This window comes from Schistocerca americana, chromosome 9, assembly GCF_021461395.2.
Source record: "Schistocerca americana isolate TAMUIC-IGC-003095 chromosome 9, iqSchAmer2.1, whole genome shotgun sequence".
Taxonomy (NCBI): domain Eukaryota; kingdom Metazoa; phylum Arthropoda; class Insecta; order Orthoptera; family Acrididae; genus Schistocerca; species Schistocerca americana.
The window spans coordinates 160,073,957-160,092,493 of NC_060127.1; the positions used below are offsets into that span (position 1 = coordinate 160,073,957).

An 18,537-nucleotide genomic window follows, 5' to 3' on the forward strand; every position below is an offset into this window, starting at 1 on the left:
TAATTTGTAATTCAGTACTAAACACTCACTTGCATAAAGACATTCTGGTTTTACTACTGTGCTGTAGTGCTGTGTTCTCAAATTTTTAGACAGAGACCTCTTGTTGTAAATGTTCCTGGTTATACCATACACTCTCTCCATTTTACGTACTCTTCCTTCTAAAGCAAATTTTTCTACACCATTTTCTTGAATCATTTTTCCCAAACATTTAAATTTAGTAATCTCCTTTTCTGTCCAATATCTGTTGCTACGATTTCTGGAGAATTTTTTATGTTTGTCATAAATTTTGTTTTTTTCTAAGATATTCTTAAACCTGCTTTGTTGCTATTTCTTCAAAGAAACTGATTCCTATTTCTGCATTTGTTACATTTTCGGAAAGAATGGAAAAAAATCATGCTAGACAGTGAATGTCAATGCCTCAGTTCTTAGTCCCCAGTCTTCTTCATGATAGCCTATGTTCTTTTAGTTTCCAGTATCTTACTATTTTTCCTAGGGGCAACTGAAGAGGAGTGGAGACAGGCTGTCACCTTGGCTTACATCTGTTTATATTTTGAATGCCTTCGATATTTCATCCTGAAACTTTACTTTTCATTTGGTGTGTGTGAGCATTTCATGAATAAGGTTTGTTAGTTAATGCCTAATTCTCAGATCGCTTTATCTAGTGTTTCCCTGTCAACTGAATCAAATGGCTTTTTAAAACTATAAATGTTACAACCATGTCTTTAGAGTTTACAAGTCTGTGACGGATTATGGACTTTAAATTGAAAATCTATTCCAAGCAAGATCTGCCCATTCTAAATCCACTCTGATATTCTTCCAAATGACTATCAGGTGTTGCTTCTACCTTGTTTAGATATATTGTTGAAAGTATTTTATAACCCACTGGCAACAGAGATATAGCTCTGTAATTATTTATATTATGTTTGTCACCTTTCTTGTGCAAAGGATAGATAAAGGCCATTTCCAGTCTTGTGGAATCTTTTCAGTTTCCCATACTTCTTCAAACATGATCTGAATGCTAGTTACAATTTTTGGTTGAGACCATTTTATAATTACAGCTGTAATATAGTCTTCTCCACAGGCTTTGTTGCTTTTCAGGGTATTTATTTACTTATTTTTTTAAATTTCTTCAGCTGTAGGTAGTGTATCTGCTCTGTGTTTTCATGAAGGTCTGGACATTCTAGCTTACAGTTCAGTTCTTCACATTCATATTGTAATTCATGCTAGCACAAAGTACTGAAAATAGGCGAAGTTTCTGTGGGTTTCATTGGAATTCCTAATGAACAGTATACAGTAATTGTGAAACATACTTAAACCACTGACTATGAAATTTCAGGGCCATGAGCGATAGAAAAAGCAAATCAAAATCATGCTGCATTAATTTTAAGAAGCCTAATAATCTAATCTCATCTAATGGATAACTCCAACAGTAAGGAAAAGTAGCGCGATATCAACTTGAAGTGTGTGAATTTGAATAGATAGGCAGTAACTAACTATTTTAAAATAAACTCACTGAAACTGCAAAAGAAAAAGTTTTCTTTTTTCAATATTTCCTTTAAATAATAATATACTATTCACAACAATAAATCTGACTGTGACTGTATTTGTCTAGACACATGTTCATTGTTAACAACAAATGTGTTCTACAGGTGTAAGCCTTTACCTGTCCACCAGTCTTATGTCTAAATTTCAATGAACCACAATCACAAAGATTGGCCATGTGCGAGGAGGAGTTTCACACTGAGGGTTCAATACAAACATAATTATGTATGTAGACAATTTATCCATTCTGAGAATTAAGGATACTGACAGCAAGATATTGGTCCCATGGATTCCAAGAGTTTTGAGAATATTTTAATTTCAAGTTTGAAGTCGGATAGCAAATGACAAAAGATATATTTTTGTAGTTTGATGAAATGCAAATTAACAATTTTACATTTTTTCCTTTAGTTATACTGAGAAACCTTACTTCTTGCCAAATTTCATGATCCTGGGCCAACAGGAAGCACACCATATGTTAGGATTAATAAAGTCTTCAAATATCAAAATACACTATGTGATCAAAAGTATCCAGACACCTGGCTGGAAATGACTTACAAGTTCGTGGCACCCTCCGTAGGTAGTGTCGGAATTCAGTATGGTGTTGGTCCACTCTTAGCCTTGATGACAGCTTCCACTCTTGCAGGCACACATTCAATGAAGTGCTGGAAGATTTCTTGGGGAATGGCAGCCCGTTCTTCACAGAGTGCTGCACTGAGGAGAGGTATCGATGTCGGTCGGTGAGGCTTGGCATGAAGTCAGCGTTCCAAAACACCCCAAAGGTGTTCTATACGATTTAGGTCAGGACTCTGCGCAGGCCAATCCATTACAGGGATGTTATTGTCGTGTAACCACTCCACCGCAGGCCGTGCATTATGAACAGGTGCTTGACCGAAATGAAAGATGTAATCGCCATCCCCGAATTGCTCTTCAACAGTGGGAAGCAAGGAGGTGCTTAAAACATCAATGTAGGCCTACGCTGTGATATTACCATGCAAAATAACAAGGGTTGCAACCCCCTCCATGAAAAATGCACCCACACCATAACACCACCGCCTCTGAATTTTACTGTTGGCACTACACACGCTGGCAGATAAAGTTCACCAGGCATTCGTCGTACCCACACCCTGCCATTGGATCGCCACATTGTGTACCGTGAATTGTCACTCCACACAAAGTTTTTACACTGTTCAATCATCCAATGTTTACGCTCCTTACACCAAACAAGGTGTCGTTTGGCATTTGCCAGCATGATGTGTGGCTTATGAGCAGCCACTCGACCACGAAATCCAAGTTTTTTCACCTCCCACCTAACTGCCCTAGTACTTGCAGTGGACCCTGATGCAGTTTGGAATTCCTGTGTGATGGTCTGGATAGATATCTGCCTATCACACGACCCTCTTCTATTGTCAGCGGTCTATGTCAGTCAACAGACGAGGTCAGCCTGCATGCTTTTGTGCCGTACGTGTCCCTTCACATTTCCACTTCACTATCACATCGGAAACAGTGGACCTATGGATGTTGAGGAGTGTGGAAATCTCACGTACAGACGTATAACACAAGTGACACCCAATCACCTGACCATGTTTGAAGTTCGTGAGTTCTGCAGAGCACCCCATTATGCTCTCTCATGATGTCTAATGACTACTGAGGTCGCTGATATGGAGCACCTGGCAGTAGGTGGCAATACAATGCATCTAGTATTAAAAACATATGTTTTGTGGGGGTGTCGGGATACTTTTGATCACATAGTGTATGTGACATAAATGGCCATCTCTTTTGACTGAATTGGCTTAGAAGCTCAAAAATTTTACGCTGCCAAGAGACCATAGGCCTTAGCATGTCAGATATATTTGAACCTGACAAATCTACTTGTCCCTGGGAGAAAGGGTTCTTAGCAGTTTCATGAACAGACACACACACAGACAACAAAGCGATCCTGTAAGAGTTCTGTGTTTACAGATTGAGGCACAGAATCCTAAAAACAGGCAGGGAACTTTCAGACTCACATTTTAGTAATATAGTATTACTTTTCCATGTTTCAAGAAGTGCAAAATTTTACATTTTTTTATTTATTTCCAATTTCCAGACTTTGTGGCACTTTGAAATCTTATCAAGAAATAACTAGTTGTTTGTAGCATTTTTGTAGTGATTCCTTACATACAAAGAGTGTCATCTACAGAACATATGACAATATTTTAATGTCGTCTGCCAGGTCATTAACACAGAACATTAATAGCAATGTGGACCTTCAATGCACTCATGAACTATTGGACGTATCGCATACCTGTTATTTACCTTATCAGACTTCGTAACATGATCTCATGGTGACAACGTTTAATGCAGTCTCACGCAGCCATCTGCTGCTGATACATTTACACAGTATCGCATCTACATTGGACCATCTCTTCCATCTGCTTAATGTCGTTTGTCAGTAGTATATTATGGACAGCGATGTTTATAGCACAAAGCTACAAGATGTACAAAAAAGTGAGTGATAATATTAATGGAGATCGATAAGTGTTGTAATGGCAAAGTAAAGATACACTGCAGAAGAAGTAGAATGCAAGTACAACCCCAAATCGTCCTACTGCATGGGGATATCCTTGTCATCATACATGTCTCACCTGCCTGTTACAATTAGCAGTGTCCGTGTCTACATGAAGGAAGAGTACTGGTGAAAGCTTGTGCATTTCAAACAAACTGACAGTTTCAAACTTTTTTTATTTAGTTGTACTGCTAGAAGATACAACAATAGCATGGGAATAACAGCTGTCTACTGGGTGTCTGATTATTGTAAGTATAAAAGAAATGGGTGAGAGGACGACAATGAAACAACCAAAGAATCCTAATAAACATAGGTGCAGAATCCAATGGCCTCCCTGATGTAGCATATACATGAAGTGCAGGCACACCGATCTCACAACACTTTAATGTCTACTGTTACATTTATTTCAAAACACCACAAGTCAATCACAAATTACAATGTCATAAACTGCTCTTATTTGATCTTATCATCCTTCTGGGTGATGAAGTGCTGGTAAATAGCTTTCCACAACAAATGTGTCAGTCATGGCTCGCCAGTACCAAGGCATCCAAAGTCCTGCTAACTTTAACCCCTTTTTTGTTTGTTTGTTAGCAGGTGTTTAAAGCTAGCCCTACTGATAGTGTCAAACTCCTGAAATGCACTGTGGATGGTTGTCAGTGCACTGGAAACATATCTGGGACATCAGTACTTGTACGGGAATCGATAGGAGACATGCAGAAACCTGCCTTCACATGAATGATGCCCACCTGGAAGACACATTGTAATGTGTGCATATCTGCATTTTGGATCCGGAGGAACTTTGTTATGAGGTATTCATGCACACAGTCTTAATACGGCATGTCAGAGATACCATTAGTTTCTCAACTTTTTTTATTATGATTATTTGCTTGTCTTCCACTTACCTCTTTTGTTTGTACCCATAATATAAAATACAAACACTCTGCAGACACCTCTGCATAACAGAATGAGATTTTCACTCTGCAGCGGAGTGTGCGCTGATATGAAACTTTCATATCAGCACACACTCCGCTGCAGAGTGAAAATCTCATTCTGGAAACATCCCCCAGGCTGTGGCTAAGCCAGGTCTCCGCAATATCCTTTCTTTCAGGAGTGCTAGTTCTGCAAGGTTCACAGGAGAGCTTCTGTAAAGTTTGGAAGGTAGGAGACGAGGTACTGGCAGAAGTAAAGCTGTGAGTACCGGGCGTGAGTCGTGCTTCGGTAGCTCAGTTGGTAGAGCACTTGCACGCGAAAGGCAAAGGTCCCGAGTTCGAGTCTCGGTCGGGCACACAGTTTTAATCTGCCAGGGAGTTTCACCTCTACATAAATTTACATGTTTATAGGTTTCATCCACATCTACATAGATACTCTGCAGGCCACCGTTCCACTTGCAAACAGAGTGAGAGAGAAGACAACTGACTGTATGATTCAGTATGACCCCTAATCTCTTATATTTTATCTTCAAAGTCCTTATATGTAATTTATGTTGGTAGTAGTAGAACTACTCAGCAGTCAACTTCAAATGCTGATTCTCTAAATTTTCTCAATAGTGTTTCTTAAAGAGAACATCATCTTTCCTCCAGGGATTCCCACTGGAGTTCCCGAAACATTTCCTTAACATTTGCGTGTTGTTCAAACCTACCAGTAACATATCTAGCACCCCACCTCTGAATTGTTTCGATGTCTTCCTTCAATCCGACCTGGTATGGACCCCGAACACACTGGCTGTACCCAAGAATAGGTCGCACCAGCGTCCTACATGTGGTCTCCTTTACAGGCGAACCACTCTTTCCTAAACTTCTCCAAATAAACTGAAGTCAACCATGTGCCTTCCCTGTCACAGTTCTCATATTCTCGTTCCACCTCATGTCACTTTGCAACATTAGGCCCAGATATTTCAACAACTTGACTGTATCGTGCAGGACACTACAAACACCATACCCAAACATTACAGGTTTGTTTCAGGTAGTGTTAAACTCAGGCCACACAGTAACAGTAACAGTAACAAGATATGAGACAAAATGTGTGAAGCCATTCAGTAATAAATTGAGCCATCTCCAAGGCCACCTGTTCCCAAAGATGCAGCTGGGCTTCAAGCACCACAGTCAACAGTGTATGACTAAATTAAAAAAATATTTCAAAATGAAAGGATTTAGACCAATGTTTGTGAGTGAAGTATTTGACAATGACATGGAGCAGTGAGTTGCAACCTGCACTGCTTTGTTTGCATGATTTTCAAATAATCTCACATGCAAGAGTGTGATTTTCTGATGACTGTGCAACAGTTCACACAACACATAAGACATTTTCCAACCTAAGGAAAATTCCCATTATGTGCAAGAGTTGGAATGAAACCTGTCTCATGTTTTGCTGTACCCCCAATCAGGGGATGAGACAGACTGAGACTGAATTCACATGTTGCAATAACAACTCTGTTTTTTAACCTGAACAAAACTTGGTACAGCTTTAGAGGACAGAGCCTGAGTACAACATAAAAGACCATCTTGAAAAGATGTAGTGGATGCCCACAATTACAGAGCTCCTCATCACGGTAGTGGTGAGGAGTCGGGAGGTGACGAGGATTATCAGCAACACTGTACCATGTGATTGTGAGCTCATGGGTCATCAAGACATGGGTCCATGCTTTGGGAATGACTGATGGATGTCCAGCAGCTGATGATCCCAACAAGCACCTGAGGCAGCACTGTCTGATGGGGAATGGCAGTGGCAGAAAGTGTTGTCTGAAGTGTAGATGACTGATGGATGTCCAGCAGCTGATGATCCCAACAAGCACCTGAGGCAGCACTGTCTGATGGGGAATGGCAGTGGCACATAGTGTTGTCTGAAGTGTAGATTTGAGTAGTTGACGGTCGATCCTAGTAATGCTGGCTGTCGAGGAGTAGAGCGGCATTGTAAGTATCCATCATTGGAGGAACATGGGTGCAGCATCCTGTGTACACATAACCAAGCAGACACAAATAGGTGACGATGGCTGCAGTGCTGATTACTGTGACCTGCGCAACGTGTACTAGCTCAGCCTCTACCACTCAGATGCTGTGGCAGCTGCAGGAGGCTCGGCAATAAACAGCCGAGTGAATCTTCTGTTGGCAAACAATCTCCTGACGCAAAGCAAGGGCGTACCTGGCTCACAACGCACAACTGTGAATGTGATAACTGAATATTCAGCAGCCCAGCCCAGCACGTAATACAGTTTTAATATGGGGCAGGGTGTCGTCACGATACATGTCCAGATCATATTTTTTGAAGGAAACATGAATAGTAATTCTTATTTGGACATGGTGAAATTCGGTTAATACCTCAGCTCGAACAGAAGATAATGATGGGTATTTGGTTACAGCAAGACATAGCTCCAGCACAAATTGCTATTCAGGTGGGCGAGTTGTTCAATGAACCATTTTAAGGCCACTGGATGTGGCGTGATTTAGCAACATCTCCAGCCCTGTCCAAACCACGATGCCAAGACCTTACCATGCCAGGTAGCTCATTACAGGGAACGATCAAGTCCCATGTGGCTCAGTGTCAGTTCAAGACTAATACAGAGTTGCGGAAGCCTTTCAAAGCAGAAGTCCTATGACTCTCTGCAAGATGTCGAGGAGGAAATGGAGGCACAGAGCTCTTCGTGTAAGGAATGATGGTGTACATACAGAAACATAGTTTTTATCTGTAAATACTCAAATATACAATATACTGTTCTGATCTAGGAGAATGAGGACTTCTTGGACACACTGTATAGAAAACACAAGATTCCCACAGGAGCACAATGACTTTACCACAGGAGTACAGTGACCTTATAATATTAGTGACATATGAAAAACTACAACTGCCACTTTTACATTTGTTAGTACCCTGCCATGCACTTTTTACTTTCATTAAGAATAAAGTTAAATACAGGGAAAAACATATAAAGAATAAATAACTCTTACCTGGAACAGCTTGCTGAAGTAGGCGTACTGGCGTGCAATATTGCGGCATTGTTTCAATGCTGGTTCTGTAACAAAAATTAAAATTTCAGTTGGCTCTGAATTACCTCTTCAACTACTGGATTTTGTAACCATCAAGTTACTGATTTACAACTCACTACTGAATAATGTCACTATGGAAATAGTCTTGGGTCCCAATCTCCAATAGTTCAATACACTGAACTTTATATTGCTGATCATCACAGTAGGAGACAAAACACTGAAGGAGTCTTATATGCCCTTAGCAGTATACTGCAAATTTAAACATACCAAGTACAAACATATTACTGAACTATTCCGTTAACTTTTGAAATTCACAATTTCCTGCCTTCAACCTTCTCTTTGTACTCACAGTCTCTGAATGTAAATTCTACCCAGTGTATTCCAACTGTGATAGGTCTTAGCTTCTCAGATTCCTTTACATTTTCTTCTTAATCATTTCTTACGTATTTCAGCCACTTGCACATCAACTGTCAATAGGCTGTTGTTCTATGTGCATTCTTTATTAAGTTTCTGTCACACATGCTATTGTTAACTCCAATATACAGGGTGTTACAAAGAGGTACAGCCAAACTTTCAGGAAACATTCCTCACACACAAATAAAGAAAAGATGTTATGTGGACATGTGTCCGGAAACGCTTAATTTCCATGTTAGAGCTCATTTTAGTTTCTTCCACCTACGCTCAATGGACCACGTTATCATGATTTCATACGGGATACTCTACTGTGCTGCTAGAACATGTGCCTTTACAAGTACAACACATGTGGTTCATGCACGATGGAGCTCCTGCACATTTCAGTCAAAGTGTTCGTACGCTTCTCAACAACAGATTTGGTGACCGATGGATTGGTAGAGGCGGACCAATTCCATGGCCTCCACGCTCTCCTGACCTCAACCCTCTTGACTTTCATTTATGGGGGCATTTGAAAGCTCTTGTCTACGCAACCCCGGTACCAAATGTAGAGACTCTTCGTGCTTGTATTGTGGACGGCTGTGATACGATATGCCATTCTCCAGGGCTGCATCAGCACATCGGAGATTCCATGCGACGGAGGGTGGATGCATGTATCCTCCCTAACGGAGGACATTTTGAACATTTCCTGTAACAAAGTGTTTGAAGTCACGCTGGTATGTTCTGTTGCTGTGTGTTTCCATTCCATGATTAATGTGATTTGAAGAGAAGTAATAAAATGAGCTCTAACATGGAAAGTAAGCGTTTCCGGACACATGTCCGCATAACATATTTTCTTTCTTTGTGTGTGAGGAATGTTTCCTGAAAGTTTGGCCGTACCTTTTTGTAACACCCTGTATAATAAATCTGTTACACTTATTATCTTGAATATAGGAAAGGATAGAAATCAGCACTGGACATGATAATTAGAGAGACAACACGGTATGCTTTTTCAAATGGTGAATGAAATTTCTCTGTCTCAGTAAGTGAAATTCATTGCTTCTTAGTGGTTAATTTGATTTTGACATATATAAAGTACCCAAACTATCATATGTACTGGTGAAGTAACCCAGCTTTGAGAATGGATCTTATTGCTGACATTATGTCACTAAAGAGATTTGAGAAAATAAAAACATATTTATATTTTGTAGACAATGATGAAATCCCTGAAAACGACACTGACATGTTTGTAAAGGTGAAACCCATTTTGGACAGTCTGAAACAGAAATTTTCAGGGACAGTAACTCCTACTGAATATCAATCTATAGATGAAATGATTATCCCCTTCAAGGGTAGAAGCAGGGCAAAACAGTATAAAAGTCTAAATCCAAAAAGTGGGGATTCAAAGCATGGGTACGCTCTAGCTCACATGGATATGTGACTTTTTTGAGCTGTTCCAGGGGAAAAGGCAGGAACAGAATAACTTTGGTCCTAGTGGGAACACTGTCGTAAGCTTGTGCCAGGTGCTAGAAGGAAACAATCACAAGATCATTCTTGACAATTTATTCACAACAATCCCACTGCTTTTGTATCTGAAGCAAAAGAAAATTCATGTATTGGGAACCAAAGGTCGAACAGACTGAAGGGTGGAGAGAGTACATTGACCAACAGAAAAGCTCTAATGAAATCAAGTCTAGGTTCAATGTCTATTACTACTCCTAATGACAATATTACAGTTGTGTGATGAGTGGATAGAAACATTGTCCACATGGTATCTACCTTTGCTGGATGGACACCAACTGATACCGTCAAAAGATGGAATGTGAAGAACCATGCTTGCATAGATATATAGAGGCCATATGCTGTAGCATACTACAACAAATTCATGGGCGGAGTAGACATGACTGACTGGATGGTTGCACACTACCCTCGCACAATGAAGAGCAAGAAGTTTTATTTGAGAATATTTTTCCACTTTTATAATGCTGCACTAGAAAATGCATGGATTCTTTACAAAAGAGACACTGAAAGAAATATTTCTTTTGTGGAATTCAAGGCATCAGCTGCTACAACAGTTATAGAGCTCAGAAGCCTGCAAAGGAAGCGTGGCAGACCCATGACCATATTCACTTGAAGAAAAGGCAACACACCGCATGTTCTGCAGATCTAATAATGGATGGAATAACCCATTACTCTGGGGGAAAAAAAAAAAAAAAGGAATGTAAGAATCCTCCTAGGTGCAGAGATAAAAACTGTAAAAGAAGAAGGAGATACATTTGCAAAAAATGTAAGATTCCTGCTTGCCCAGAATGTATGGAGTTCTTCCACAATACATGACGTGAACAAATTCTTGTTGCTTGAATTTTGCCACTATTTATCGCATTTTTTGGTTTCTTTATGTTTTCACCATGTTTGCTCTCAGGTAACCTGCTATGCACCATGTACATAAATGTGGCCATTTCCTATTTCCATTGTTGTACAGTAAATTGAAGCATCTGTTGAAAAAATATATTTGTAATGACTTCCTTACATCTCAAATATAGTGTTAAAAAATAACTGCCAAAATTGAAATTAAGAAAAAAAATTGTCCCAGAAGAGGTTAACCCTCGGGGCAATTCAATAAGTCAATTACACACATCCTCCTGCACTGCGCACACAAGAGTGGTGCACTGTCAGAGGAGACTACATATTCTGGGTTCCCTGCAAACACATTTCTGCTGTGGTACAGTTAACCAGGTGTGTAATACAGGGCAAGTGAATGGTGCTGTAACTGGAAACATAATCCAGAGTTGAAGTACATGGGACAGCGGGATTCTTGAGGGCAAAAATTTAAATTGGATACACATTTACAGTGAAATTCTGGCAGTAGATGGACCAGAATGCTGCGTCCTGCTGTAGTGAAATGGTGTCAACAATTAGATCAAGGCCGCGACCAGGACAATGCTGATAAGGAAGGAAGGCTGTCAACACTGACCTCAGACAACAATGTCCAGATAGTCGAGAAACTGATTTGCAGCAGCTTCACATTTTCCGATGATAAGGATATTCACACAGCAGTGTTCATATCATTCCATTACCAATAAGGAGATTTTTATTGTTGAGGAACTGAACAACTGATGGAATGTTCCAAACTTTGCTTACAGATTTGATGACTACATTGGAAAACAAGAGAATATCATGTGTATTTGTCACTTTGAAGTGTAGTGTGGCATTCAATAAAAGTTATCTGGCTGCCACAACAATGTGTAATTTATATTTAGAGGTCCCCTTGTAATTCTCTTAACATTGTCTGATTTATGTTTGCAGCATTCCAGTACTCCTGTTTTACTTTACACTGTACATTGTCCATTCCAATCAACTGTTCTTTGAAGTCCTTTGCCATCTATGAAACAAATACTATGTTATGGGTAAACAACAAAGTTTATTTCTCCTCCTCCTCAAATTTGTCCTTGGTTTATTTCACAGATAATTCAACGTAGAGACAGAATAACATCGAGATATGCTACAGAAAGATTTAGGTGTTCCTTTTTCCCAATCGCCATTCGAGAGTGGAATGGTAGAGAAGTAGTATAAAAATGGTTCAATGAACCCGCTGCCAGGAACTTAAGTGTGAATTGCAGAGTAACCATGCAGATGCAGATGTAGATGTACAACCCTGTCTCGCTCCCTTTGCAACCAATGCTTCCCTTTTATACCCTTCGACACTTACAACTGTAATTTTGCTCCTGTGAAAGTTATTCACAACTTTCCACTCTTTGTGTTTCACCCCTACTGCCTCCGGAATTTGTAAGTGTGCAGTTCAGCTAACATTGTTGAAAGATTCCTCTAAACCTACATATCCTTTGTCTTTCTTCTAAACTAAATTGTATTACCTCACTGTCCCTACTTTCCCAGAACCAAAACTCATATTCCATAAGGTCAGCCTCTAACAGATTTTCTATTCTTCTGTAAATGCGTGTCAGTAATTTGCTTCCACACATTAAACTGATAAACTTCTCATGTGATTAACTTAACAAGTGTCGTACTCATCAGATCTTGTGGACTCTCACAGTCAAAAGACGGCATTTTGACGACGACATGTACTCATGTCAGATAGTTTTATATTCTGACAGAATGTAACTTTGCAGTGTTACTTGAAAATGGCGATAAGGCCGAAATTGCAATAGTAACAATAAATATTTTATACAGTCAACGGCGACAATGATCGTCTTTTAAGAAATTAAACTGATAGTTCGGTAATATTCGCAACTGCAAGCATCTGCCTTTTTTTAAATTCGAGTTATTACATTCTTTCTGGAGTCTGAAGGTATCTCAGCTTTCTCATTTATACTGTTCATCAAACAGAATCATTTTATCATGATTGGTTCCACCGAAGATCTCAATAGTTCTGTGAAAATGATTAGAACTGAATATGGCCATCAGCTGACAAATAGTGTGCCCATAACAATAATAATAATAATAATAATAATAATAATAATAATAATACTGAAAAGACAGTTACAATCACAGAAGTACAGTAATAGTAACTTTGAAAACAGTTTCCTGCATAAGCTGATTAGTAGCTGAATTACAGAATCTGCACTGCAGTGTTTGCAAGGTCATCTCCTCAACCCATGTGCCAAAAGCCATACACTACACAATACTACCTGTACACACGCCAAAACTGAGATGTCTCTGAGCATGTCCTGATAGGTTGGCAGTACCTTCCGTGGATTACACTAGTGTGATGGCAGTTTGGTGTGTAAATCAATATGAAAACTTAACAAAAACTGTACAGCAAAATTTGAAGTAATGAACAATCACTTTAGAACCTGTTAAATATGATCTCATGGACCTACTGATGTTGCAAGGTTGGGAGACATAGATATTTAATGAGTTTCATGAATGATGCAAGCAGATATATATTTGTACATTTCTTAAAAAATAAGAACAAAGTATTTGAAGAATTCAATAAATACAAGACTCAAACAGAAAAATAAACCATTAACAACTCTAAAAGAATCCACACTGACAATGGCGGAGTTCTGTGAATCTGAAGGTATTCAGCATGAAGTAACTATGACATAAAACTAAAAACTAAACTCCTCCCGAACAGGCCGTGAAGGCCCAAGGGTACCGAACAGGCGCCGTGTTATCCTCAGCCCATAGGTGTCACTGGATGCGGACACTGCAGAAAAATGGTATACCTGAACACCTCAATAGAATATTAATGGACATGGTAAGACTGCTGTTGCTAGGATGATATTTACCAAACAGTTCTTGGGCTAAGCTGATACACAGTGTACCACAAATAAAAAATCTTGTTACAAATATCTGCGACAAAGAAAGTGCCATATGGATTTCTGACACTTAGAAAGCCTTGTGTATATCATTTACATATGATTGGATGTAAAGTTTGCTTTCACACTCACAAATGAAGATAATGTTCTAAATTATCAGGGAAAAGGCGCTCTTACTGGATACTCTCTGTAGGGCTATGGATAAAGGATCCACATACCAGAAAAGAAATAGGTCTTGGAATATTGGTACCGTATATTTGAAAAAAACTGAATATCATATGCTCAGCTGAACTGTACAATGAAGAACCATTTCCATTTCTATATTATGAAGATGAAATCCAAAGTGGATGAGAAGATTCAACCACTGAAGAGGAATTTTATGGCCTCTCAGATGAGGAGGAAAACCTAAAAGAAATGCCTTTATTACTGGATGGTAATAAGGAACTTGTGGAAAATGCTGAAATTCCACAAAAACCTTGTAGGCAGAGAAAGGATACAAGAAAAGTAGAAATGGGTTTCAGCAAATGTTATCCAATGACACTTTGTTCCAAAGGGAAGCCTTATCCTGGAGCCTATGCGCACTTAACACCTAGTTTATCAATGTGGCTTATACTGAACCAAGTTGTGTGAGGAAGAACAATGACGAACCATTACTTTATTTGAAAGTAGTTAATTATGATGGGACAGGTGAATGGACAGTTGTAATGCATTATTGTATCACACGTAATTTATTGGTCACAGCTGAGTAAAATTAAGACACTGTCACGACTAAAGCACGAGCAACAGAAATGGGTCAGATCGGAGCTGACCAGATGCCGTTACATCAGGGGCTGCCTGCTGATATAACACTATGGCATCCAGCAACTATCAAATAACTGGGCAAGCCAAGGGACTAGAGTTGTAATAAAACTGATGCAGCAAACAGGCAGCATCACTACAGCATTGCTGGCCTGACAGCTTCATATCCAGGCCATTGTTTTGTTGTGAATTATTTGGTAGAAATCAATAATGTAGCAACACAAGTCAGGCCAAGTACATGTAAACACTCATTTTTTTTCCACGGTATTGCTGTCTACCAGTCACTAGACCCAAAAGGCAGACCTACAACGGTCTACGAGTCTATGTGCATCGACCAGTCACCACCTCCCGACTGTCACTGCTAACGGCGGCCCTGCTGCTTGTGCCAAGTCCAAGCTGCAGACTCGAGTATCCTCCAACCGGCAGGCCACCTGGGTGCCTACTTCAGCTGCTGCCGGCCTCTTACCCTGGGAGTCTATTGTTCAAGAGTGGGGCCACACTCCCATTCAGCCAAATTCGGCCATGCAAGCAAACTTCTTGCTACCTGCCTCTGCTCACGTGGGCACACACCGATGCTGCTGTGAGCCACCCCATTCACACTGGTTGAGCGTGCCCCACACACATTTGTGTGGCCATCCTGGGCTGCCGGGAGCATCCAGTACGCACTGTGAGCCATTGCTTGCTACTGCAGTCAGTGTCTTAGCAGAATCACTGCCGATTCTTCCCACTGGCTGCTGAATACAGCAAGCTGTTATGCCGTCACTGATGACAGAGCTTCTTGCAGGCTGTACACAGCTTACATCCTGGGAATGGTGACTTCTCACAATATTATCACAATAGTTCTATGACAACACATTGCACAACTGTCTGGAATCCACTCATTGCCCCACAGCATCCGACCACAATAGAGGGCACACTCAGGATTCTGTAGAATGAAGAAATTAACTCCTTGAACATCTATGATGATTGGAAATTGGTCAAGCTACCATCTGGTGCAGTTCCAGTACACAACAGTAAAGATGACAATTGGCGAGAGAGAGAGATTTTTAAAGGACATTCCAAGTATAAGGTGTGGACTATACTAAGATTTATGCTCTTATTTTAAATTTTGAAACAATTTGTCTGGTGATAGCAGCCAGTGTTGAGAAAAATTGGCATACTGATTAGTATGATATGAAGAGTTCACATCTGCATAGCAGAGGGGTCCAGAAAAATGAAGACATCTTTGATAGTCAATATTAATGGAACAAAATGACATACTGTTACAATTCTTGCATGGGAGAAGGCTATTTTATTTGTTCGAAGTGACCCCATTGGCAGCCAAACTACATCGTTGCCACTGAACTATTGACTGAACTACGGCTGTCAGTGCTGCTTGTGTGATAGCCAAACATGACATCTCAATGTTTTCTCGTAGCTCATTTACTGTAGCCGGCTTCTGTTGATCCCCCATATGTAGAAGTCAAGAGGTGAAAGATCTGGAGGCTGTGATTGGTACTCAACAGCCGCTCAATCATACAGGTAGATTTTCATCCAAGTAGGTTCTGACATACCTGTGTTAGTGAGGCTTGTTGTAGGTAAATCTTTCATTTCCAAACACCTCTCGGATGATATGCAAAATCGATGTTGGTAGCATATGAAGATATTTCTCGCCAGTTATGGTACCTTCAAAGAAGAATGGGTCAGTCAAACTAAACAATGACAGACTACACCACACACTAACATGTGACAGATTAATATGTTTGTCCACATGAACATGACAGTTTTCAGGAGTCCAGTACACACAGTTGTGGCAGCCTTTAGAAATATTCAGAATTTAACATCGTCAGACCACATAACCATCCCTGCATGTCATTCATCCTTCTGAAGCATGCCCTCAAATCACTTGCAGTACTCCATCCTTCGATCCATGTTATCCTTGTTCATAGCATGCAGTGATCTTGGAATGTACACTTTCCACATTGCTTCCTTCAGAATTCATCGTATGCTTGATTGGCTTACCCCACTTTCATGTGCACCCTGCTTCGCGGGTTTCTGAGGTGACCTAGTAAAATGTTGCAACAGACCTGCACTGGAAGCTGGACTTGTAGATGTTTCTGGTAAGCCAGACTTTTCCTTACACATATCCTGAACAGTGCAGTCAGCTTCAAATCTATCCCAAATACAATAAATTCATTGTGTGTGTTGTTGGCCGAGTTCAATACACAATCTATGCCATTGGTGTTGTACCTCCATCATGTTTTTATACTTCCATTACCACTTCATAGGGCCTTGCACTGCACAAATAACGATCTTACCTCATTCACTGCTGCACTGTCATCTGTTGGAAAACAAGTGCCAAGATCTGTTGAGAAAACAATGGACTATGCTACTGCACAAAATTGCAACAATATGTCATTTTGTTCCAAACACGTTAACTATCAAAAAGTGTGTACATTCTTCTGGACCCCTCTGTATGGGCTCTAGCCAGAAGGCTTCATCAAGAAGGGCAAAGTAAGTTTAGTTTGCAAGTTAAAAAGTCAATATAGGGACTGAAACAAAGCAGTAGAAGCTTGACTTATTCAAAATGATATAGATCCCTGTAGGTTAGGTTACGTTAGGTTAGGTATACGAATTAAGTCACATGTTGTTAGTATACATGAATAACATGCTAACATTTCCACAGAATGAAGAAATGAGGCAAAAAATGGAAAGTCTATTACAGAATTGCTTTTAACTCTAACACATGGGAATGGTGTCACACGATAGAAACAAAATTTGGAAACAGTGAAGGTAGAACAATGAGTCTCAAAGAGAGTATATTAATCAACTACTTCAAAGTTTTGGACTTCAATATACTAAGAGATCCAAAAGCGCAAATGAAATGAAACTAATTTTCGCGATGAGAAGTGTGCTAGCGAAGCTAGAAACCTTCCACATTGTGAGCTTAATGGTAGACTCCTTTACATTTCATAGAGGACTCAACCAGACATGGCTTTCTCGCTGACAAAGATGTCACAATATTGTTCAAAATTTAACAAGGATCATTGGAGTGGAGAGTACTAAGATAATGAAGGAAACAGCTCATCACATGGCTTAGCCACAGCCTAGGGGATGTTTCCAGAATGGTAGAGCACTTGCCCAGGAAAGGCAAAGGTCCCGAGTTCGAGTCTAGGTCTGGCACACAGTTTTAATCTGCCAGGAAGTTTCATATCAGCGCACACTCCGCTACAGAGTGAAAATCTCATTCTGGAAACATCCCCTAGGCTGTGGCTAAGCCATGTCTCCGCAATATCCTTTCTTTCAGGAGTGCTAGTTCTGCAAGGTTCGCAGGAGAGCTTCTGTAAAGTTTGGAAGGTAGGAGACGAGATACTGGCAGAAGTAAAGTTGTGAGGACGGGGCGTGAGTTGTGCTTGGGTAGCTCAGGTGGTAGAGCACTTGCCCGCAAAAGGCAAAGGTCCCGAGTTCGAGTCTCAGTCCGGCACACAGTTTTAATCTGCCAGGAAGTTTCATATCAGCGCGCACTCCACTGCAGAATGAAAATCTCATTCTGGCTCATCACAAATTCGAATACTATTGCACTTGTCAAATGCTTCCTGCATTTGCTGATACTGACTGCACTACTTGAATACATGATCACTAAAGCATTAATGAATATGTGACAATACTGACAGTATCTCCAGTGTACTGGAGGAGTATTAAACAAACTACAGTTGGATTTAGCACAATGGAGGCCGAACATATCACTGGAAACCTGCAAAAGGCAGGTGGTATGTATGAGAGAGATACTGAAGGGTCTTGACCTGAAATAAATGACTGGAGAGTTAATACCTGTGAGGTGCAATAGTCAAGCAGCAATTAACACTGAGAATCATATGCATAAACCAAGAACATAACTTACTGCTATGAAACACCATTTAATCTGGGTGAAAGTAATGGATGGAATGATTGACATTTTACATATTTTGATGGATTAGAAAAATCAAGCAGTCTTGTTAACAATGTCACTGAATCAGAATATTGG

The 18,537-nt window shown here is 40.1% G+C and overlaps 1 protein-coding gene across 1 annotated transcript in view; it reads right to left on the bottom strand.

Annotated features, from left to right (window-relative positions):
* LOC124551094 (actin-histidine N-methyltransferase) overlaps positions 1 to 18,537 on the bottom strand; it is a 426,960-nt gene that overhangs the window by 363,500 nt on the left and 44,923 nt on the right. The window contains exon 6 of the mRNA XM_047126025.1: positions 8,029 to 8,093. Coding sequence (XP_046981981.1) covers positions 8,029 to 8,093 — 65 coding nt within the window. The remainder of the gene's footprint in view (positions 1 to 8,028; positions 8,094 to 18,537) is intronic.